At 39.3% G+C, this 23,281-nt stretch overlaps 2 protein-coding genes across 7 annotated transcripts in view; one reads left to right on the top strand and one right to left on the bottom strand.

The window, feature by feature from the left end:
* The first annotated feature begins 869 nt into the window (after positions 1-869).
* Positions 870-17,865, top strand: SMPD4 (sphingomyelin phosphodiesterase 4). 3 transcript variants are annotated; one of them, XM_080560007.1, is made up of 19 exons: positions 870-1,022; positions 1,188-1,274; positions 1,777-1,919; positions 2,065-2,140; positions 2,993-3,101; positions 3,706-3,758; positions 4,314-4,465; positions 5,562-5,694; positions 6,318-6,389; positions 9,794-9,883; positions 12,373-12,518; positions 12,930-13,020; positions 13,521-13,621; positions 13,915-14,078; positions 14,753-14,958; positions 15,503-15,736; positions 16,445-16,576; positions 16,742-16,870; positions 17,352-17,865. In XM_080560007.1, the coding sequence occupies exons 1-19, from the start codon at positions 984-986 to the stop codon at positions 17,676-17,678; spliced, it is 2,484 nt and encodes an 827-aa protein (XP_080416133.1). In that variant the 5' UTR covers positions 870-983; the 3' UTR covers positions 17,679-17,865. The 3 variants fall into 3 exon arrangements, with proteins under 3 accessions (XP_080416133.1, XP_080416135.1, XP_080416134.1); XM_080560009.1 differs by lacking the exons at positions 16,742-16,870; positions 17,352-17,865 and adding an exon at positions 16,644-16,687 and having other exon boundaries at positions 16,445-16,613; XM_080560008.1 differs by lacking the exon at positions 9,794-9,883 and having other exon boundaries at positions 871-1,022.
* Positions 17,866-21,140: 3,275 nt separating this feature from the next.
* The window catches only part of MED15 (mediator complex subunit 15), a 38,916-nt gene continuing 36,775 nt past the window's right edge, over positions 21,141-23,281 (bottom strand). For 3 of the 4 annotated variants that reach the window (XM_080560011.1, XM_080560010.1, XM_080560012.1), the window contains 2 exons: positions 22,821-22,919; positions 21,141-22,697 (listed from right to left, as the gene is read on the bottom strand). In XM_080560011.1, the coding sequence (XP_080416137.1) occupies positions 22,561-22,697; positions 22,821-22,919 (236 nt within the window). In that variant the 3' untranslated portion in view covers positions 21,141-22,560. The remainder of the gene's footprint in view (positions 22,698-22,820; positions 22,920-23,281) is intronic. The other variant, XM_080560013.1, reaches the window with a different exon arrangement.

The following is a 23,281-nucleotide window of genomic DNA, read 5'->3' as shown; positions in this document are numbered from 1 at the left end:
TCTGGTTTTCTGGAATTTCCCTGAAATTCCCATTTCTTTTGGAAAACGAGCAGTAGAGTGTTTCTCTATCCATCCAGTTTTCTGGCACATAAATTACTTGTGCTTTGCAATTAAAGATACCATCTTGCTTCCTTTTAAACATGAATTATAAACAGGTACCAAACACTCTTCTGAACTTATAGCAATTTTAGCTTCACCTTGTCTACCTAATAGTGGGATATTACCAGCAGAAAGATTTCTTTTTTCTCTCAGTATACTCTGAAAAATGATTTTCCATATGTCTCACCATCTATCCTTTCCTGGTGACTCCAGCTTCCCTCAGCAACTCTCTTAACTTGAAAGGTGCAATTACTGCTTCCCACAGCTCAACTGATGGGTGCTGCTCTCATTTCTGTTGGAGTTTCACATCATAGCTACCTCCTTTTCTGGTGTAGCTTTCAAGCCACTCAATACAGTCCTTTTTATTTAAGAACTCCAAGTTTTCTGTCACAGTGTTCTCATATTCTTCCTCTAATACACTCTGTTTTTAAATTGCCCCCAGTTTGGAGGAAAGATGTCCTTTTGAACACTGGGGAGACACACACAGCTGATCAGCGAGGTCTCTCTGCTCTGTCCAGGCCGCACGCACCTTGCTCACAAGACTCCCTACAAACACCAGCATCTGAGCAGACGCTGGACTCAGCTTGGAGTCCAACAAGCCCCAAACTCCAAGTAATTAACGTCTGACTGCAGTTAGCCTGGGGCCACGGTTACATCTTAGCACCTCTTTCCCCTCAGGCCAACGCAAGGAATACTATGACTCCCTCTCTCCCTCAGCGCGGCCGCCATTTTAGGTATGGAAGCCTCCGGCCCATCGCCATGGCAACCTGCAGTCCCCCGCCCCGGTAGGGGAGGTGTGACAAAGATGGCGTCACCGCCCTGCGCCGCCCGGGAGCGGTGACGCTGAGGAGAGGCGGCAGGGAGGCACGGCACCGCACCGCACCATGGCTGGCCCGCACCTGCAGCAGCCCAGCTTCCTGCTGGTGGGTCGGGGCCGGGGTTGCGGTTGAGGGGCCAGCCCCGTGTGGTCGGCACCGCTGATGAAACGTTTATCGGCGGTGTTACCTCAGGGATACCGGGTGGCACGGGCTCGGGAAGCGTTGTCCCTTGCGGCACCGTGCCCTGATTCCCCGTGTGATTTCCGACAGGCCACGCTGAAGGCGGACTGTGTGAACAAGCCCTTCGCGCAGAGGTGCCACGACCTGGAGACGGTGATCGAGGAGTTCCCTGCCAAGGTGAGCGGCTGCCGCCTGCCCGCACCCCCGCCGGCGGGGTGCCACCGGCCTTGCTCCTGCTCCTCTTACCGACAGCTTTGAGGCCCTCTGGCGAAACAGTGGGAATCCGGTATTTCCGAGAATTAAAAACAAAAACCAACTTTTCCAGTCACTAAAAGGTTGTTTCAGCCGACTACACTTTTATAGCTTTCAGCCTTCTTTGTGGGGGGAACTAATGTTTATGACATAACAAACAATTGCATGTGATACTGATCAATATTGTGGCATCCTGAGTTAGATCAGAAGTCAAGACAGAATTTCTGTAATTGCTGTAACATAATAAATTACTTTGAATGGAAGCTCTGCCCAGATAGTGATAATCTAGAAAGAGTAATAACTGATCCTGTTAACTAATGTCCTGTTAACAGCTGGCAGACTATCTGTGTGCACTCTGGAGCCTACAAGAGAGATTGTTCAAGTAAGGAAGCATACACATTAACTATTGGTGTCTGTTTCCCTAAAGGAACTACACAGCATCTTCCCATGGTTGGTGGAGAGCATTTTTGGTAGCCTGGATGGCATTATCGTAGGCTGGAATCTTCGCTGTTTGCAAGGAAGAACAAATCCTACTGAATATTCTGTGGCTTTGGATTTCCTGGACCCCAGGTAAACTCATGCATTTCAGTACAGAAAAAGGTCTGGTGAATGAATAACCAGCACTTAACTTTTCTCCGTTACTGCAAACATAATTACAATAGTGAGACAGAAGAGGGTACTTACTGTGGATTTTCTTTCCAATGCTTGTTTGCAGTGGTCCAATGATGAAGCTGGTATACAAACTCCAAGCAGAAGAGTACAGATATGATTTCCCAGTCTCATATCTTCCAGTGAGTAACTGAAAAAATTGTAAGAAGAGAATGCAGTTGGTTTTGCAGCTCTTGGATGGAACATTGCACACACTTTATACACAGTGTTTAATATAGGCCACATTTATAGCCTTAGTACTCCAGTATTAGAGCATACCTGTCTCCTTAAATGGTTGCCTGGGGAGGAGAATTCCCAACCATAAACTGTAGGAGATTATGGCTGTCTGCAGCTAGATATTTGTGCTGTTCAGACAGGAAAGGTGCATTGTGATTCTAATCCTGTCCCCAGAGAAAGTGGTGTACCAGAGTTGTGGAATTGAAAATAGTTTTCCAAGCTCATCAGGGAACAGTGAGTTCTCTGGCAGCACTTTAGCCCATGTGTTTGAAGGCCAACTACTGTTCTGGATATGAAATATAACACTTAACAACTATACAAAAATGTTTATCTACAGAGTTGTTTCACTGTATTTCTTCTATTTTAACCACTTATCTGTTATCTAGAAATTGATCTAGATATTTCTACAGCCTTTAAGAAAAGGAAACATCAGTTAAGTATTCAGCAATTGCCAGTCCACAGTTTAGTTACCCTAACAAAGCTGTCACGCAGACACCAGTCTCCCGCTGCTCCCACTACAACTGGAAGAGAGTCTTTGTGAAGACTTTTTTTCTTGCATTGAAATACTCATTTTCTGTGAAAAATTTGGTAGTTATCTAAAGAGCATGGATTTGCACAAGGAAATACTGCAATGCAGTAAAATCCCACTGAGCTGAATATTGACGTGCTCCTGGAATGCAGCAGAACTTCACAATCTGAAACATATACTGTGAGTATGCTGAGTAGCCTGGCTGATACTTCATTACTCTGTCTTTCAGGGTCCTGTGAAGGCTTCAATACAAGAGCAAGTCCTACCAGAATGCTCTCTATACTACAATAAAGTCCAGTTTCCTTCATCTGGTGGCTTAGGTTTGAATTTGGCTCTTAGTATCCTTTCAGCAGTTGAATGTTTAATTCCTTTTAATTGTCTAAAATTGGGATATTACAAAGTAATTGTTATGTGTTTATTATATATCTATGGTAAATTGCTGTCGTGCTGAAAAGTTTGGACAAGTCAGACATGTTTAGAAGCCAATGAAAAATAAATTTGTCCTCTTCATATAAACCTTTAGGGAAATTCTGGCCTAATTCAAGTCAAAAACAAAAGTCCAGTGACTTTACTAGGGCCTGTATTTCACAATTTTCATTTTTGTAACTACTCTTACTTTATGTAATAGCATAGAAAAAGCCAAAAGGCACATTAAATTTGCAGCTTGCATGCTTGTTAGAAGCCATCTAGCTGCAGTGCACTGGTTTCAGTTAGTCAAGCGTGCTACGAAGACTAATGCAAACACATCTTGCCGCACAGAGAAAACTGAACTTACTAGTATGTTGAAGTCAGTTGGAAAACAAGAAGTCAAAGCTGAATTTGCTGTTAAGTCCCTAACAAATTAATTTACCCCGACAAAATAAACTTAACATCCAGTCAGCATCTCCAGCTATCTAACAGCTGTACCTGTTTTTTATCTAATCCTTGACTCTATTCTTCCAGATCCATTTGAATATTACATGTTTTATTTTGCAATTAGTTTAATTACACAGAAGGTAAGTACCTGTCACAATTTTTCCCTTAAAATATTCTAAGCCTGTCTTCGCAATGCTTTAAGAGCCTTCTGAGATGCTGTCCAGCTAAATTAAATTCTAAAAGTACAGATAGAACTATTGTTGTTACTGCTTTGGTTCAGTTCTCTAAGGAGATGATGTAAGATTGGGTGATAGACAAAATACTTAAATGCACCAGTAAGCAGTTGTCCAACATACAAACAGGGAGCATGCAGTGGCTTCCTAATGGGTTTCCTGCCCCTTCCTCCACTAACACCATTTATACAGTCAAAATCACAGCAGTGTGCTGTGGTGTTTGGTTATTTGGTTCCTTTTCCTGTTGTTAGCTGAGCCACTTGCAATGCACTCTTCTCATACTTCATTACATTCACAGCAACAGTTCCTATACAACTAGTTGCTTTAACTTTGCTCCAAAGTGTCTTTGTTGGGCTTCTGCTTATTTAAGCTAAATGGGTAAGGCTGTGTAGCAGATGCTTACTTTAAGTCACTGCTAGGAACAGCACATAGCTCCAAGCATAACCTGTGTGTCTGTTTCAGAACTCACCCATCGCCCATCATATCAGCCCTTCCAACAGTGCTTACTTCATCTTGGTGGACACATACCTGAAGTGTTTCCTACCCACAGAAGGAAGTGTCCTTCCTCCACCTTCTTCAAATCCTGGTGGAGCCATCCCTTCCCCGACTCCCAGGTAATGACTACAGTGCCAGAGGCAGAATTGGGGAGTACTCCTTATAAAATATGGCTTATTGGAACTAAATTTCTAACAGGAAGAGAACACCTCTACTCTATCATCACTGTATTTATTACAGAAATAAAAATATATATAAATTATATATTTGTTCCTGGGAGACCTCCTTGCAGCTTTTCAATACTTAAAGGGGGCTTATAAAAAAAAGATGGAGAGCAAATTTTTGCTCAGGCGGATAATGATAGGACAAGGGGGAATGGTTTTAAACTGAAAGAGGGGAGATTTAGATTAGAGGTTAGGAAGAAATTCTTCACTCAGAGGGCAGTGAGGCACAGGATCAGGTTACCCAGAGAGGTTATGGATATCCCATCCCTGGAGGTGTTCAAGACCAAGGTTGGGTGAGACCCTGGGCAGCCTGATCTCATGGGTGGCATCCCTGTCTATGGCAAGGGGATAGGAACTAGATGGTCTTTAAGGTCCCTTCCAGCCCAAGCCGTTCTATGATTCTGTGATATATTCACTCTATTTTAACATAGAGGTTTCATTTGAAAGTCTGAAATGTATCTGTCATTGGAACAGAAAAGGTATGTACAAGCAACAAAAAATCAGCTGATCGATTCCAGTTGTATCTATAACTTCCCAATACAAAAGGCCAGGACATATTAATTATAAAATCATATAATGAGATCTACGTTTGGGGTATTATCGATGTTGGCAATTTTATACCAACAAAAAAAGTATAGAGTAGTAATATCTTTTATAATTGCATTTTGAATACATTTCATGAATACGAAAGGAAAAGGGAAAAAACATACAATTGGAGAAAGTAAAAAAAAAAAAAAAGTGTTACTGAACATGACATAAGGTCTGGGTCAAGCTGGTTCAATGCAGTATAAATAATGATGTGCTTTGTTTTTTAAATTAAAATGACTAATAATTACATTTTGAAATTCTGCAAGATGCTGTATTATCAACTTCGCAGTTTTACTTCTTAACAATTCTTTCCCAGTTTACAAACCAGCGATCAAAAGCAATGATACATCTCCCTGTACTGAGACTTAATGACTTCAGTACTTCTATTAATTTGTCATTAAAGGTCTCCAGCAGTGCCTTTCAATTCCTATGGCATGCACCACACCAGCTTGCTGAAACGGCACATTGCCCATCAGCCTTCTGTCAACGCTGACCCTGCTTCCCAGGAGATCTGGAGATCAGAAACACTGCTTCAAGTAAGTTGGATTTAGGGCAGGAGGAAAAAAAACATTTATTGTTGCTGAGGGATGTCTTCTTTTTAAAACAGAGTTATTCTGTTTTGCTTTAGCTTGTATGTAGAACCGAGCAGTGCAGCTGTTTTCTGTTAGTGAAACAAAGTAGTACTGTTAAACTGTTAAGTTGTAATATAGAAAGGCACTTCATATCTTTTTGTTAGACTGAATACCTAACAACCAGTCTCTACTGTTTAGAAAATTATCTGGAAAAAATTATGCAAACATTTTTAAAAAAGAATCTTTCTTCAATTCTATGCTCTAAGCAAAGGGCAAAAGCAGAAAAGTTGCTTCTGTTCACCATCAGGGGTGGAAACGAGAATCTGGACTTAACAATTGTTCTCAAACAAGTTCCTACTGTTTTGTTGAACTGAATTACTGATGTGTTAGCACCTCTAAAGTGTGCCAACTCAGTCATTTGCATTGATATGATGATAACCTGAAACATCTCTGAATAGGTGCCTATCTATTTACAAATACAGCTTAGTTTTCAAATTACATGCTGTGGTTTTCTTTATGTCGTTTGTAACTGACGTGACCTGGATTATTTCTTTTTTCCCTTAGCTCAGAAAATATTTCTTTTGCAGATATTTGTTGAAATGTGGCTTCATCATTATTCACTGGAAATGTATCAGAAAATGCAGTCCCCTCACGTCAAGGTAACAGCTTGTACTTCATTCATGAATATCACCTGGTGGTTGACTTCTTATCTTGGGGTAAAATCTCCTGTTCTATGGAGAGGTGTCGGGTTTTTTGGTATATTGTTCAAAGGAAAGAAAGAACTTGTCAAAGCATCTGTGTCAGTGTGTCAAAACTGCTAGTCTCCAGTTACGGAAAATGTTGTGAGTAAGTGTGTCATCCAGACTTGCCTTCATTGCAGAACTTGTGTTGTTGGTTTTTCGTTTTTTGTTTTTCTTTAAAGATGAGTTTGTGGGATGGTCACAACAATCAAAGCACTAAATGAGTGGAAATATCCCACTATAATACCATATTAAATCCCACTGGGGCATCAAAGCTACTAAATTAATTCAAAATTGATGTCCAGCAGTAATAGCACTTCAATGTTCCTGAAATACACGAGTTATTTCTAAAATCTGTAACCATTTTATAGCATAAAGCTAAATACAAAAGGGAAATAAAACTGAATGACAGTTTAGTAATAAGTGAATAAACGTTTTTTATTTTGTATTCCAAAACAGGCTTTTCACCATAAAATGGTGTCAGAAGCAGCTCTGTAGCTACAGAGTTCAGAACATCTTGCAAGTTCTTGCTCTTACAGTGCACCGTTTTAAGCAGTTTGTCATGGCCTGTCCAGTAAAGCTATTGCATGTGAAAACTAAGTGCTGGGGAGGCTAACATTAGGCACTATAAATGCAACGGGAATTTGAAGGAGAAAATTTTGATCCTCAGAATTTCCTCTTGAGGTGTAGTAGAACTTCTACAAAAGGGGAAAAATGTAACAGCTACACAGGATTTACTCCTGTGTGAAACATGCAGGTTGATCAACTGAGAAATTCTAATCTTCCACTTCACCAGGCAATAAAATAACAAACACACATTTTGCTGGAGAAGAGCTGAAGTGCAATGGGTAGTCTTTTATTTTTAAAGTTAAGGTCAAACTGCAAACTCTTATTAATGTTGCAAAGTCTCCACTTGAGACCCCCAGCAGCATGGCTATGCACCGGTGATGGGAAGGCTTTGCTTGAAGTACCTTTTGTCTGTCTGTCTGTCTAGTCTCTGTGCATCAAGCGCTGTGCTTAAGCCAGAAATGATGATTGCTTTAAACTTCTCTCCTCTGTTCACCCTCTGTATTTCAGATGTTCTCTTTATTAGGAAGCAACAATTCAGACAGCAACTCTGATGGTGGAGTAGGGATTTGGAGGAGCTTAAAGTTTTCTAAAAATCATCACTTTGTGCTCCTCTGCAAGGTGTGTTAAACCACAAGTGGAGGCCACAACTACATGATATTTTACTTTCATCCCTTACGGGAAGCAATTGTGGACATTAATTTAAAAAAAATAAGCAAAAAAAAAAAAGAGCAGGGTCTTCACTCTTTAGGGCTTTAAACACCTGAATAAGGGACTGTAATTCCCCATGACATCCAAAAATGGACAAAGGACCCCTCTTGCAGGACTGAGGAAAGTTTCCAGTTGGAATGTTCATAAGTCAGTGCTACTTAAAAGCTTTGTACATTGGTTTCAGGATAATAGCTTGTTTCATAGTTCCTCAAATGAGGAAGGAAAACACACAGAAATACAAGTTTTGTTTTAACATAAGGGTTAAAGGGTTCGAGTGGAAATCCAAGAACACCCTAAACCTTGTTCTTAAAATGATTAATAATTATGCAGACTCACTTGATGCCACTTAGCCTTCTGTGTGGTTGGGAGGGGCAATTAGTGACTACTGATCCCTGGATCTGGGACCTGTTTCACTATTAGTGACTTGAAATGGTTACACACCTGTATTGGAGGGTGGTGTGGGGTTCCACAGAACTTGTTCTTTCTTTGTCCAGCAGCCAGACTTGTTTGCATTGATGGGCCAAGTCAAATCCCAGATATCCAACTTCTTCCCGTGAAGTGCCTCAAGGAATGATAGGTTCTTCTTAAACTTGTCACCTCATCACAGACGTCTCTTCATAAGTAGAAGGGAGTGAATGAATAGTAAAGAATCCCTTTTGAGAAGATACACTTTCTTTTCTACTTTCCTGCTTTGAATTCTTTCTGTCTGGTGGGAACATAGGCTGTCACTATTTGTTATGCTGAGTTTCACTGCTTTCTCCATTAATTCAACTGTTTCCCTCTTCTTTTACATTCTCCATTCACTTTCTCCTCAGATGTTCCAGAGCCCAAGTGTGCAGCATCTCTTTTCCTATTCCATGTAATCACACTGAACTCTTAAAAAGAGATTGACACTTTATGTAATGCTTCCTGACCTTCCAATGCCAAGCGCCACAGACCCCAGCACTGCATGTGGAACACCTATTAGACAACAGGTTCCTGCTGTTGATTATGCAGTGAATGATGTGTTTGAACTGTCAAGGAGCTTACAGTAACAATTCTACCACTCCTAGAAAAGGATAAAACCAAAAGATACCAAACTGGCACTAGAAGAAATTGAACAGGGGCTGATCAATGATAGCAGAGGTGTGATCTGGAGAGTTAGTTTAGTTGCCTAACAGTAGTCATTGGGATCTGTGTAGTGTACATTTTGTTTTATGTTTTTTTCATAATTTCATACATGTGTGTCACTGTCGCTACAGTATCCTGTTCACCATCACATTGACCAAAACATACTCTTTACCGTACCAAGAAAAGGGGTCTGGCAGATGCTTGCAGGGATTTCAGCGTTAAAAGCTAGATGCCTTTGCATCAGCGTACAACGCACTGTATGTTGGGTTTGCCATTTATCTTTTTAGACACCTCATGTTTCCCTAACAGTGAAAGCAATTTCTCCTAAGGAAATTCGCAAGACCTGCAGACCTCACAGATAGCCTAGAAGTAGAAGCAGAGGACTGATGATTTCTCTGAACTGGAAGCTTACTGGACAGGCTCACAGTGATTGTAAAAAGCCAACCTTTTCCTCTTCTTGATCTTTGGGAAGAAGCAAACATTAATTTCAGTTTCTTCCCAGTATACAAACCCTGCTTCTCCACTGACGACAAAGCTTTCAAACTCAGTTTGGATCAGTTGTTCCTCCAGACCTGATGTATGTCTGTCCGTAGTTTTTTTGGCAAAAGCTCCATATCCCCTACCACTATTTGCTCTGAGGCTCTTTGTGCAAAAAAAACAGCCCACAGCTGCAAGTTCTGTGACCCCTGCTCCCACTTGTATTTGCAAGTTGATAAAGGGTATGAAACATTGTGAAATCACACTAATGAACAACAAAAAGAAGAGGATACTGTGGCTGCAGTTGTTACTGTGATATGTTGTCCGTGACTGTTATTTGTGATGTTCATTTTTTCCCCCCACCCTTCTTCCTTGGGCTCATTCTCACTTTTTTTTTCTCTTGCTCTCTTCTCTCCTTTTTTCCCTCCCCCCTTCCTTTTTTGTTTCTGTTGTCTCAGCTGGAGGTTCTCCACTACCGACTCAGTATCTCCAGTAAACACCACGGTAGTCCTGCCCAATCCAGCTACCAGGCCCTCCACGCATACCAAGTATTATCATCTTTTCATTTTGTTTCCTTTTTAAAAATCTTGTTCCATCTTATAATCTGCAAAGTGTATTGGTGCTAGCAGAAAAAGCTGCTATACAGGTAAAATGAGGTTTTACAACTTGATTGAGTACACCACATTGAGATTTACTAAATTTTTAGTGAAAGCAGGTAGCGAGGGGTACTACCAAAGGTCATGGAGAAAACAGTTAAAGTCTAGCATATTATTAGGACTAATTGGAAACTCAGTTTTTAGAGATGCATTCTTGTAATGCATTGTAGAAGGAGGTTATCAGCTATGCTAATATCTTTTGATGCCTGAACTGCCCTCACTGCTGACATGTTTCTGCCCTTCACAAGCCAATCATTTAAGCAAATTTTGTGTGGAAGAGAAGTTCAGAATTTGCATGGCTGTTAGCTAAAATGAAGGTAGGTAACGTCTAGTTTCTTTGGCCAGTGAAATACCGTTGGATAGTGCCAAATTTGTAGTAGCGTTTGCAAAATGATACACATGGTACACTTGCAGATTGTTCAGGAAATGTGCATGTAAAAACATTCCTGTTGGAACGGATTGTTGATTCCTCTTTCCTTACTCCAGCTCTTTATTCATTGGGTTTTCATTTTGGGAAAGGGGAGGGCTAATCATATACAGTATAAAGCTCTTACTATACTATAAAGCTCTTTAGCACTATAATGAGTTTTCCTGCTGTTAAATCCTTTATTTTTGTATTAAGTACTATGAAATCTCAAGGTACTACTTAAAAAGGAAAACAGGAACTAATACTTGGCTTTAAGTCTTTTTTTTTTTTTAACTATTATATTTATATAACTAACATGTTAAGAAAAACATATATACATCCTGTAAGCTAAGGTTTGACAACAAAAACAGTTGTGAGGAACAATACTTTTAAAACAGTAACATTCATCACGTTGCTGATTCTGGCTAGGAGGAAGTAAGAACTTGTATGTGGAGAAACTACTAGTGTGATCTGAAACCATGCACTGAAATGGTGGTTTTGCAAGTTCCAAAGGCACCTTCAAGGGGAGTCTAGAATTTTTAGAAAGTGACACCCGTTCAAGGCCTATAGCAGGGTACTAAAATCTAATTACTTTTAGAGATCTTTATCTAAGCTCAGTAGGACTAGAAAGTATGCTTACTTACCAGGAGCTGGTACGTACAAGACCTGCATTAGAACTGGTAACATGTTATCTGCTCCCTTAGAGAAGACTCAGACCTACTATATTAAGAGGTCTGTCATCATGCCTTGAATCTTTTCCTGGAGTGAGCTTTACAGTGTAGTAAAACCTTCAGAATAAAGTCTGACCTGATGAGGAATGTAGAAAGACATCTGCTTTGCCTCAGGCATTGCAGACAAAAAGGACATGGACCCATATACAATATAGTTTATATATACGTGTGTATATAGAACCATAGCAGTGAAGTTACTGCTGAATTCAAGAAGCAGAGGCTTTTAGTATAAAACACCTGCCAGTTCCCTACAGTCATATTCAAAATCTTACCTCAGCATAGCTTCATTGTGGCATCCTGGAAATACCTTGCAGCAACTGTCTAATACACTCTTCCAGCATCATCCATTATACTTGCAGCTGTAACTTTAGTTTCATCTACACTCCTCTTGACTTTGTATAAATGAGAGCTGTGAGATTTAGAATACAAATGGTATCTTACAAACCACCTTCAGTAGCGGATTGAGGTTAGTTCACTACTCCTAAAGCAGATTACAGTAGCAAAGGAGTTAGTGCTTTGTCCTAGGCAGTGCAGCAGACGAGCTCTAGTGTTGAGCACCCACCCAGAAGAACTAGTTCCTTTTTTTTTTTTAAACCTCATTCATCTTGCTGCTACTCAGTCATGTTAGCAACATCACTGTGGCTCACCATCACTCTTTGTGCTATTTCCGCCTGGGCTACTTCTACCTATAACAGCGCTAGAAGTAGCAGAATCATGCAGGACTTGAAGCAGTTCATATTCTTACTGTAACTCTTCTATGATTATCCTTTCTTATAAGACAGATGAGTAATAGCATAGGAAGGAGAGCTCTTAGGAAAGTCAGCCAGGAGCATAACAAAGGATTTGTTGTGCTGTTTGCAGCAGTGAACTTATAACCATAATGAACAGCTGAATCCTTTTTTCAGACGGGCTAAGTTGAAATCTATGCATTCTGTTCTGTTACGCTTACCCACAGAGAATGCTGGCTTGAAATTCAATGCCCAAATATACTGTAGATACTTCTTACAATCACATCAGAAATACTTAGTTGTTTCTTAGTGAACCACTGATCGCAGAAGATTGATGCAGTTTGTCCTAGGGAGCAAGTCTGTCTAAAGTAACCTGGCACCAGACTACATCGAAGAGCCTGCAAGAGAGAGTATATCTTGTATTTGAATTTTTGATCTGAAAATTTAATTTTCCTGAATTATCTCCTGGAGAATTAGCATATAATACTATCTTCCTGTCTTTTGCTTCGAATCTAGGAATCATTTAAACCCACTGAAGAGCATGTGCTAGTGGTAAGACTTCTCGTAAAGCATTTGCATGCTTTCAGCAACAGCTTGAAACCAGAGCCTCTCTCCCCTTCAGCCCACTCCCACACAGCCAGCCCACTGGAGGAGTTTAAAAGGTAAGTACATGAGCAGCCTGTCTGTGGAACATACAGATCTTCTCCCTGACAAACTGCTTTCGGTGAGATGTTGAAGTACAGAAGTACCTTATTCAGAGTATGTGACAACTAACAAACAATGTTTCTCACATTCATTAGATGGGAGGTCAGCTTCAAAATACAGGTGTCTTGCTGTTAAACTATTTTGGTACAAGTAAAAAAAAAAAAAAAATGCTACCAGAGGATTCTGGTTAAGGTTAATGGGAGAATTTTACAGATGCAGTTGAACTGAAATTCAATGGCCAGAAATAGCTTCAGTTAAGAAAGAACAAGTTTGGGTCAGTCCTTTCTTTATTTGCATTTGTGGAAGGAGACTGGGTAGTTGTTTTTAAGACTTGCTGCTGATTTGACAATATTTGAATCTTTTTGCAGGGTTGTGATTCCTCGGTTTGTCCAGCAGAAACTTTATATCTTTCTGCAACATTGCTTTGGCCACTGGCCCCTGGATGCCTCTTTCAGAGCAGTATGTATCTGCGTATCTTCCTGAGCATATAATCAACAAAACTAGTGCTTATTTTTTGCTGCTTAGCAGCTTTCTGTTGGTCTTCAAATCTTTCCTTTCTAAAGCAGTGAAATAGTTTATAACACGTGCGCATTTTATGTTAGGGAAAGCGTACCAGTTAGACATAAGATGATAAATACATTTTGGTGAGAGTTACTACATGGCATTGGCTTATTTTTCTGACACCGAAAACATTTTTTGATTGAAAAGAAGCAGGTGTTACTCGTAAAGCAGATACATTCTTAGAGGTTCTAACCTAATTAGAGGTCTTATCTAATACAATATGTCATAAACAGAAGTAATACAGTATTAATGTAGCAAGATACTGTAAATACTACTTCCTGCAAGCAGGAAAAAAAAAAATAACAGACTGGGACTTACAGTAGCTAACCAAAAAATACCTTTCCATCTTCCTTTTCAAGAACTATCACTACTCACGTTTTTCTGTGATTTTTGCTTAGGTTCTTGAGATGTGGTTAAGTTACTTGCAGCCTTGGAGGTATGCTCCTGAAAAGCCACCTCAAACCACAGAGCTCTTACCTCGCAGTGTGTCTGAGAAATGGTAAGTAGGAAAGCAGCTGTGGGTAATCTGAAACAAGCCTCAAGTTTATGCAGATCATGAGTATAACAGCAGGATTTCAGGAAGCAGCCACCAACCTGAATTAGCTTCCTGTACAGGAAAAGAGATGATGTCTCACAATACAAGCTTTTGTTTTGGGAGTATTCTTTTGTCTCAGTGCAAATAGGCGATCTTTCCAGAGATAGTATAAAAACATCCCCTTAATCGCTTCCCAGAAGACAAAATCATGACTGTTTACATAACTGTACTCACAAATCCTGTACTCACTTTTTTAGGGCTGCCTTCATTCAGGAAAACCTACTTATGTACACTAAGCTGTTTGTAGGATTTCTGAACAGAGCTCTTCGAACAGACTTGGTCAGTCCAAAAAATGCGCTCATGGTGTTCCGAGTAGCCAAGGTCTTTGCTCAGCCCAACCTAGCTGAAATGATTCTGAAAGGTAAATGGATATTTTGATATCTCACGCTGTCCTGTCTCATGCTGTTCTCAATAGCTACACCTTATCTCAGAAGAATTGAATAGATTTACTGTCCCATTTTACATGCCATTTAGCTATTCAAATATTTGCATGTCTTCACTTTTTTAGTTTAATATGTCTACAGTTCACTTGTGGTCACCATCACTTAAATTTCATTCAACAATTTTTCTTTGAAGAATGAAGAACACGGTATTGAGTGTTGACAGTAAAGTTGGCATTTCTTACAATGGCTTTACTTGGTTATTTAGCTCAGGATTAGAATTTCTTATACTTCTAAATGTGTCTATATTTAACGAAAGAACAGTCAGCTAGTCATGGATGCACTTCAGGATAACTAGCAAGTTCGGGAGAGTCAAGGTTTGACAAGTATCAAAGTCTTAAGTGTCATGATTCCCCAATGCCCTTGTCAGAAACCAATTACAGGCTTAAAATGCTATGTGGTCTGCATTTAAATGCACTTTGATTTAAAATACAAAATATTTTCCCCTCTGTGTGGAGAGGATTAAAATGGAAAAATGACCTATCTACCTAAAAGCAAGTTGCCAAACAGCCTTAAGATGCTTGGCAGCTATAATTTCCCTAGGCAAAAGCTAGAATAGTACATAACCATCTTCATTACTCTTTTCAAACTCTAGGAGAACAATTATTCCTGGAGCCAGAACTTGTTATGCCTCATCGTCAACACCGACTTTTTATGACCCCCACACTCTCTGGAAGCTTCTTCTCATCATGGCCTCCAACTATTACAGATGCCTCATTTAAAGTGAAGAGTCATGTTTACAGCCTGGAAGGACAGGACTTCCAGTATAAACAGATGTTTGGCACAGAAGTCAGGAATCTGGTAAGCAAATTCCTTGAAGTCTTTCTATTTTGACAGGTGTTTTCTCCTAATGCTGATCATCCATATGATAAGGTAGGAATAGAAAACTCCATTCTGCAGTACCATATAGTTAAAAGATTGCTGATGGTGACTTCTGGAATCTGAGAGGTCTTGATCCAGCACAGCTGTAAAAATCTATTTGCTCTTTGCCAAATAAGAAGTTAATTTAAGTGCTTACTACCTTAGAGTAATATATCGCTAGTACTTTATTTCAGATATGTTTACTGTGAACTTCTGATTCAGTGTATTGATCAGTATCCATCAGCCATTCAGATGAAACTAGCATTGGAAAAAAAGAAGCTAAAAAAATAAGCAGAGTTCTTGTTTCTTAAATACTTAAACAGCAATGGGAAGTGCAACAAACGGTCGAAGCACAATTCCATGTGAGCTTAAAGAGCAAGTTTGCTGGATTTGCGCTCTCTGCCAAGTGCGAAGGCAGCTTTATCCCCCTACTGATGCTTAGTTGTCCGTTATGCCTCATTAAATTACTTTTTGTTTGTTTTAGGTGTTAAAACTGGCTCAGTTAATTTGTCAGGCACAGCAGACAGCAAAATCCATATCAGACCATTCTGCAGAGACAAGTGCTAGCCACTCCTTCTTTCCATGGTTTAAATTTACACCATCTGAGATGAATGGTTCCTACACAGGCAATGACCTTGATGAAATTGGGCAAGACAGCATCAAAAAAACAGATGAATATTTAGAGAAAGCACTGGAATACTTATGCCAAATCTTTAAGGTATGTAACATCTTTCTAATAACTTCCAATGTGGCAGCATGAATAAGAATTACGATTCCTCAAATGTACTTCTATTTCTCTCTTGCACTTTGTGAGGTCACAAAGCCATCCAGTGATCCAACTAGAAAACTTTGTTTTAAACATTGCTTAGGCTTTACTTCACCCAAATACTTCAAAACCCATTTCAATATAAATGGAACTAGATGCTCTGAACTTCTAAATATTAAGCACACTTTATTAGACTCTACAGTAGTTTATACCAAAGGTGAGTCTTAAATTATGCCTACTTTCATGTTTATAGACAGGCGATGCATGGCTCAAACTCAAAGAAGTCCACTAGCTTCTAAACGTAAAGAACTACAAAAATACAACATACAGTTGTAGCTATAGATGAATGGATGAACTAGATGTTGCCTCTTTCTTCAGTTAAACTTAGAATAGATTGTTTGCCACGCTCACTCATACAGAACTGACTGAGGAGAAGACAGCTGTTTTACAGTTCTCCACGAGTAAGGAGATATCAAAACACCTCTCTGGGATTTGATAAACACAAATGTGGAGATTTTTTCCTCTTTATTTCTAATGGAGGTGATGTTAAGGCTTTCTTGTGCTGGCTGTTAAAAGTTTCCACTGTTAAGGAGTTTGTGAAGGTACATGAAACAGAAGTAGATCAAACGTATGCTTTAGAAGTGTGTTATTCTTGAGTAGCTGAATGAAGCCCAACTGACCCAGATGATGATGAAGTGTGGGACAGCTCAAGATGAAAATGGAAAAAAGCAGCTTCCAGACTGCATTGAAAGTGAGGATGGCCTCATTCTTACACCCCTTGGCAGGTACCAGGTAAGAGAAGAAAGTTTCCGTATTGCTACTCTAGATTGTTTTTGAGAAAACGTGTTACCTTCTACAGCAAGAGAAATGCATTTTTTCTGGGGCTAAGAGAGGTGCTAGTATAAAGGCATTTCAAGGGGGAGCTACAAGATACAGGGTTTATTTTCCTGTTCCTAGATGATAAACGGCTTACGTAGATTTGAGGTACAGTATCAAGGAGATACTGAGCTTCAGCCCATACGGAGCTATGAAAATGCCACTCTTGTCCGCCTCTTATTCCGTTTATCCTCAGCGCTTAACGAAAGGGTAAGTACAGTACTGACTTTTCATATTTTTCATTGCAAATTCCTGTTCTTTATTGCACCTGCATGTATGACATTTGGTTTATTCTCGCACTCCATTATTGTGGGTGTATAATGGCATATACTAACAACAGATAGGTGTATAAATATTTCCTAGTAGCATTAGGCCCGCTTCTCTACCTCTAATTCTGCTTTTTCCTACACAGAGTATTTTAAATGTATTCTTTATGCTTGATGAGCAAGGGGAATATTGTTCTGAATATTTCTAAAAAAGAAAAAGCAATCTTTTTCTTCCTATCAGTGTGATATAGGATGGAATTCCACACTTATAAAGAACTGCTTTAGTGTATTTGAAATACTTTTTTTTAAATCGCTTATAGTACTCCTATCCCCATCCTATACAAGAAAATTGTAAAAATAAGTTAGACTTACTTTATAATGTTAGTTGCAGTAGAATACTAATGTTTAAACTTTTCTTACTTCAGTTTGCTGATCAGATGGATGTGCTTTGCTCCAGGGAAGATTTTGTTGGCAGATTTTGTCGCTATCATCTTACCAACCCCCACATCATACAGAAAATTAGGTATAGTCCTGTGCTGAAGGACAGAACAAACCAGAACTGGGGACCAAGAATCAGTCTGAGATTTCTGGCTAGCTACAGGACTCTCATTTCCTTGCTAATGATGTACTTCATCGCATCCTGGTTTTACATTGGGCCAGTGGGTTGCACATTCATTATCCTGTTGGGCTATTTTCTTTATGCCATAATAATGACTTTCTTTTATGAAGGATGGAAACCACATGAACACTAATTTCCTTCTCTCAGCTTATACTTGTTCTAAGGATAACCATCTTGGGATATTCAAAGAGTAAAATGTTTGAATTATCAGATCTTCTTAAAAGTATTTTTTAATACTAAGGTCAGTTGAGTTTTTAAACAATTGTGGTTGTGTGGAATAATTAATGTAAATTTTATTTTTATAAAAGCTTTCCTATGCTCTTGAGTGAAGGTGACTTCTTTTTTTTAGGGTGGGAAGAATGAGCCATCACACTGAGAACAAAGGTCCAGTTTCTTTTTCAATATGAATGCTAGATATTTTAAAGTCATTGTTATCTCATACGTCATCTATTAATGCAATCGCTGTTGTAGAGACATGGCCTAAACTCTGTTGGTCTGAAGGATAGCATTTATTTGGCTGCACTGCACAGAACTCCATGTATTTAGTAAGTTGCCCAGATGTGACTCACCTTATTCCATGCTATCTTACAGCATCTACAGGATTCCGGCCTTCAGCTTAACCTGATTCAGCTCCCTCAAAAGTACCATTCATTAAGGTTGTTCCTTAACCTAGGTTAGGGAGACATCATAACCACTACTTTGTTTCTTTACCAAAGTAACAAGAAGTATATATCTGCAAACATTTTTATTCAGTAATCCAGAAGTTACATGCTTGCCCAAACTGTCACTCAGGAACACTCCTAGAAAAGGGTGAGAATTTGAAAAAACAGAAGAGAAGGCACACCTACGTAATACAATCAGTTGTTTATCACCAAGTTCACTCTAGTTTGAGAAATCCTATCAAAGTTATAAATAGCTCAACTCCTTTCAGTCCCCCACTCTTCCTTTAAGCAATCCTGCTTTTAAAGAATGAGCCAGGTGACTTCAGAGGGTTAAAGAGAATTAAGGGAAAGTAATTTAAGAATAATTGAAAAAAGAAAATTAATGCCCTGTCACTACCTAACAGGAATCCATACAAAGAAACTATACTCATATAAAAATTGCCCTTGCTTATTTATTACCAGTCCTACTTCCTCAAAGATTCATGTTATCATTCAAGTGGAAGGGACCTAAAAAGATTGAGTCCAACTGTCTGACCACTTTAGGGCTAGCCAAAAGTTAAAGCATACTAATGAGAGCATTATCCAAATGCCTCTTGAATACTGACAGGCACAGGGCATCAACCACCTCATTAGGAAGCCTGTGCCAGTGTTTGACTACCCTCCTCACAGTAAGAAATTTGTCATTCCCATGTGTCCTGTCATTGGTTACCAGGTAGAAGAGACTGGCTCTGCTTGAGCAATGAGGTTGACTCTCAGACTCCTTTTCTTCAGACTAGACAACCCAAGTGTCCTCAGCCTCTCCTCACAGGGCATACTTTCCAGTCGTTTTTACCAGCTTCACTGCCCTCCTCTGGATGCTTTTTATATTGTGGGATTGAGAACTGCATATAATATATAAGGTAAGACCACACCAGCACTAAATATAGTGGGAGAATCAACTTTTTTGACAGCTGGTTCTGCTGCGTTTAACACACCCAAAAATGAGGTTTGCCCTCATGGCTGCCAGGGCATGCTGCTGCCTCAATATTGAGCCTGCTGTCAACACAGAAGACTCAAAGGACAGGAACTGTACTGCTTCCTATAGCCCTTCTCAAATAGAGGTGCTGTCTATATGAAACATTCTCAGAGAACTCGCAGGTGAGAAACAGAGAGGATGCATGGTAATATCAGCCTCTTTTGGAGATATATCTTACCAACATGGAATTATATAAAATTCTTTTCACTTAGACTACCGCTATATAAATAAGTTATACTAGCACGTCAATTTTAGCTACAATTTCTCTCTAGTACATTTCATGCCTTTTTTGATCAAATTTTGCCTGTAAAAAGGGTCCACAAACAGTAACACCATTTCCTTCGTATAAAATGAACTAGGTTAGAGCAGTTGTTGCACACATACAAGAGGTGTGCTTTAGTTAACAAATTTGAAAGAACAGGAACAGCCGACACCACATTATCCTTGGTTCCAGGAAGAAAAAAATTGCATTAATTCAAAACAACAAAACTTTATGGGGTAAAAAGTTCTCACTGAAGCTGAAAGTCTAATCAGCCAGGTAGGACGCTACCACACAATCAAATGAGCTCAGCAGTAGGACAAGAACTCTAACTTACTACTTTTCTAATTGAAAAGGAAATGGTTTCAGGCAATCACAATAACATTTATTTAGCAATCAAATCGATAGCCACCCAGTGCCTGTTATAAAAAAGGCAATTTTGCCACCAATGAAAGAAACTAGCGAACAACTTTGTTGAGAAACAGAGAACTCGTGCTATTCAAAGAAGCCATCTTCAAAACGTTCTTGAATTCAACACTCTTATTCTTCATCTTGTTTCCTTACGACTGCTTTGACCTTTTACACTGTACTTTTACAACAAATGTTTCAGCTGCTATTACCACTTCATTTCAAGTAAAGTCTGATTATGACTTCATTTTGTATGCCATTTGTTCAAAAAAATGAAAGGATCAGGCTTCTGTATTTTTGATTTCACAACATACTTGTCTATTTCTGAAAGGTATGAATCCCTGAATTGTTCATAACATGCATTTTCTGAATTGAATTTTGAAATCACTGTGCCCCTGACAGCTGATAAAGCACCCAAACATTAATGATAATTTATTCCCGATTTGGTGCACCTTTCCAAGGATTTGGGAATAACATTGCATTTATTTATTAAGATCTATGCCAGCTTATGACAGTTCGCCCATCAACAGAAAAGAAACCCATCTATGTTGATAACAAGCTATTAACCTGATGTGCTGCAGGAACATGACCAACTTCCAGTTTTCAATATTTATTTCCCAAGTGAAATGTTGCAGTACGGTAGGATGCCCACCCCACATCGACCTCTCAGTATAACAACTTATGTCTTGTTTGAAGGAAAACCACAATGACAGTTCTGAAAACTGCACTAAGGGAAGTATTGTAAACCTGAGGGACATTTATAGTATGTTTTGCATCCATTTCCAGGTATGTCTTAACCAAATTAAGAAACAAATGCTATAAATGTCTGTTTTAGACCATAGCAATAGCTTAAAAAAAGTCTCCATCCTCATTTCTTGGGTTATGACAATTATGTATTACAATAACCAGACAAAGCTCTTGTGACATGAACATCTCTCCACAAGAACTGGATTGATGCCACTGGTTCTTTTGCTGCAAAAAGGCAGTCATGTAACAGTACCTGTTAAAAAGCTATATCTTTTGTTTGTAGACACCATTACTAATCTCTTGACCAGGTCTTCCAATTCACTATGAGGACAGTAGAGATAGTGCTGCATGGAATGAAGAGCCATTTATGATTTCTTCTCCTGACCTTCAAAGTGTATGAGTTTTCACTTACCATAGAACAAAGTAACCATCATCCAATGGATGCAACAGAACTGGTATCTGAGGATCAACATGGGAAGAGCCATATAATGTTAGCATCCAACACAGGAATAATAATAAATTTATTACAATAGAAACAAACAGGTAATGCATTAGTTCATGTACAAAATACTGATAGCATTCTGCTGCCTCAGTCAGTGCTTACTAAGTACCCACATTTAAAAAACATCCCAGAAGTGATGACATCACACAGATTTACAAAGGTCATTGCAATTTCATGACACTACTGTAAGAGAGTCCAGCTACTCTTTAAGGTTTGCTGCACAGTACAGGGAGGTGGAGCAGGATGTAATGGGAAAATCTGAAATTTGAAATTTTTCTGCACTAGGAAGTTAAGAGTGAACAAATTACAAGAACAGGGAAAAAAACCAATCACACTATGCATGAATTTATAGTTACTCATGGCAAGTGTTTTCATTAGAAGTGCCCAACCATATAGCAGCTGGTGACCAGCTTGAGTGCCCATCATTGCTCAAGGCACAAAATATTAGTTGTCAGTTCAGCTCCTGTTTCTTCCTTCACTCTCAAAAAAAAAATACCATGTATTATGGAAGCATTTCCACTAAACTGCATCAACTCCCCCAGGTAAGCCAGATGCCTTAGAGATTGATTCTATTCCATCAGTAAAAGACAACATGTAGCTACAAGCCTGCTGGATTGATTTCTGGTACTAGAGCTTTAAACTGTTGTTTCCCCACCACCACCACCTTTACACACATATACTTACAGGGGAAGTCAGTGTGCACACTAATATCTCCTCTTTCTGATCACCTCATTTTTGGAGCAAGAGAAACGTGGTCCATGCTAACCAAAAACCATTTATACAAAGTAGCATTTAAAATAAGCTATAAAATATTTTTTCTTCTATTTTGTCTCCTCTCTCCCCCAATATAATTACCCAGATTTATCTCACATATTTGAGGGATGTCCTTAAAAGGCTATAATTTATCCCATCCCTGGGCAAAGCTAATAGGCAAAAGATTCCTTCCAAAACTAGGAAGTTTGCAAGCACGTTCTAGCTGCAGCTTATTTATTTCTGGGGTGGCATCAGGTCACAAAACATACAACGTGAAAGGAATACTGGCACTCTGCAAACTGAAGCAAATTAGAGCATTCTCTCCCTGCTTTCTCTTTTATCAATCAGACTCCCTGATGGAAGTCCACAAATAATTTCTTCTCTAAGAAGACAATAAGAACTCCTCCTAATACAGTCTCAAGAACCATATATACACATTTTGTATATTTGAAAATGCTGGCAAAAGTCCACAGAGGCAGAAGATAAAAAGCATGAAAGCTAAATCTAACACCAGGTTCTCTACTGAACCCGACACCTAGAAACAAAACAACATAAGGCTTCTTTCTTCTGAAGTAACCTCCCCAAAATGCCTGTGGTTTTCCAATGGCACGTGGAAAAGGCCAGCTTTCAAGACCTTATTTCTTGAATCATGATTTAGAAAGTGAGATGTTATGCAGCAGAGAGGCAGGCTTGGCGAATACTTTGTGCCCAGGTGTTTAAGAGTGCCGTGACTGAATGCTTGTCTGGAAGTTGCAATAGTTTTGAAGTCATGTACCGATACACTGACTGCAAGAAGGGATTGGCTGCTGGAAAAGAAGATAATGGATAGAGTTATAAATATACACACACACACACACACAGAGTCCTCACATTTCCCCAACACTACTACATACACATGCCCCCAAAATGTCATGCTAGCATCCTCATACCATACTGTCTAGGGTTTTTTATCCACAGAGGGCTCTGATCAGGATAGTCTGCTGGAACGCTGAGCTGTAGTGGCGGGACGTTTGGAAGATTCTTGTCATCTAGAATGTAAGCACACTTCCCATCAGAATAAAGCATGTTTTTCTGTATGTACATTTTTTTCATACATCATTCAACATGGTTTCTAGCCTCTGAGCCCCAAGAAGGAACCAAGGAGTACTTTTCCATTTCTGTTGTACAGCAATCTCATCCTTCACTTTAACAACACAATTTCTTGGAAGGAAAGCCTGGCAAAACACCGCTCCATCTCTTAAGCATTTCTGCACGCTGCCAGTCATTTCATTAGCAGACCTTCACTAAATTAGACACCTCATTTTTGAGAATTAGGTGCCTTCTGTACTAACATTAAGATGAGAACAGTTCAGATTTCTCAAACAATGGGAGGAAAAAAACTGTTTTGCTT

This window comes from Anser brachyrhynchus (assembly GCF_964034855.1).
Source record: "Anser brachyrhynchus genome assembly, chromosome: 17".
NCBI lineage: Eukaryota > Metazoa > Chordata > Aves > Anseriformes > Anatidae > Anser > Anser brachyrhynchus.
The sequence above is the reverse complement of the archived record's forward strand: the minus strand, read 5'-3'. Positions and strand labels throughout refer to the sequence as shown.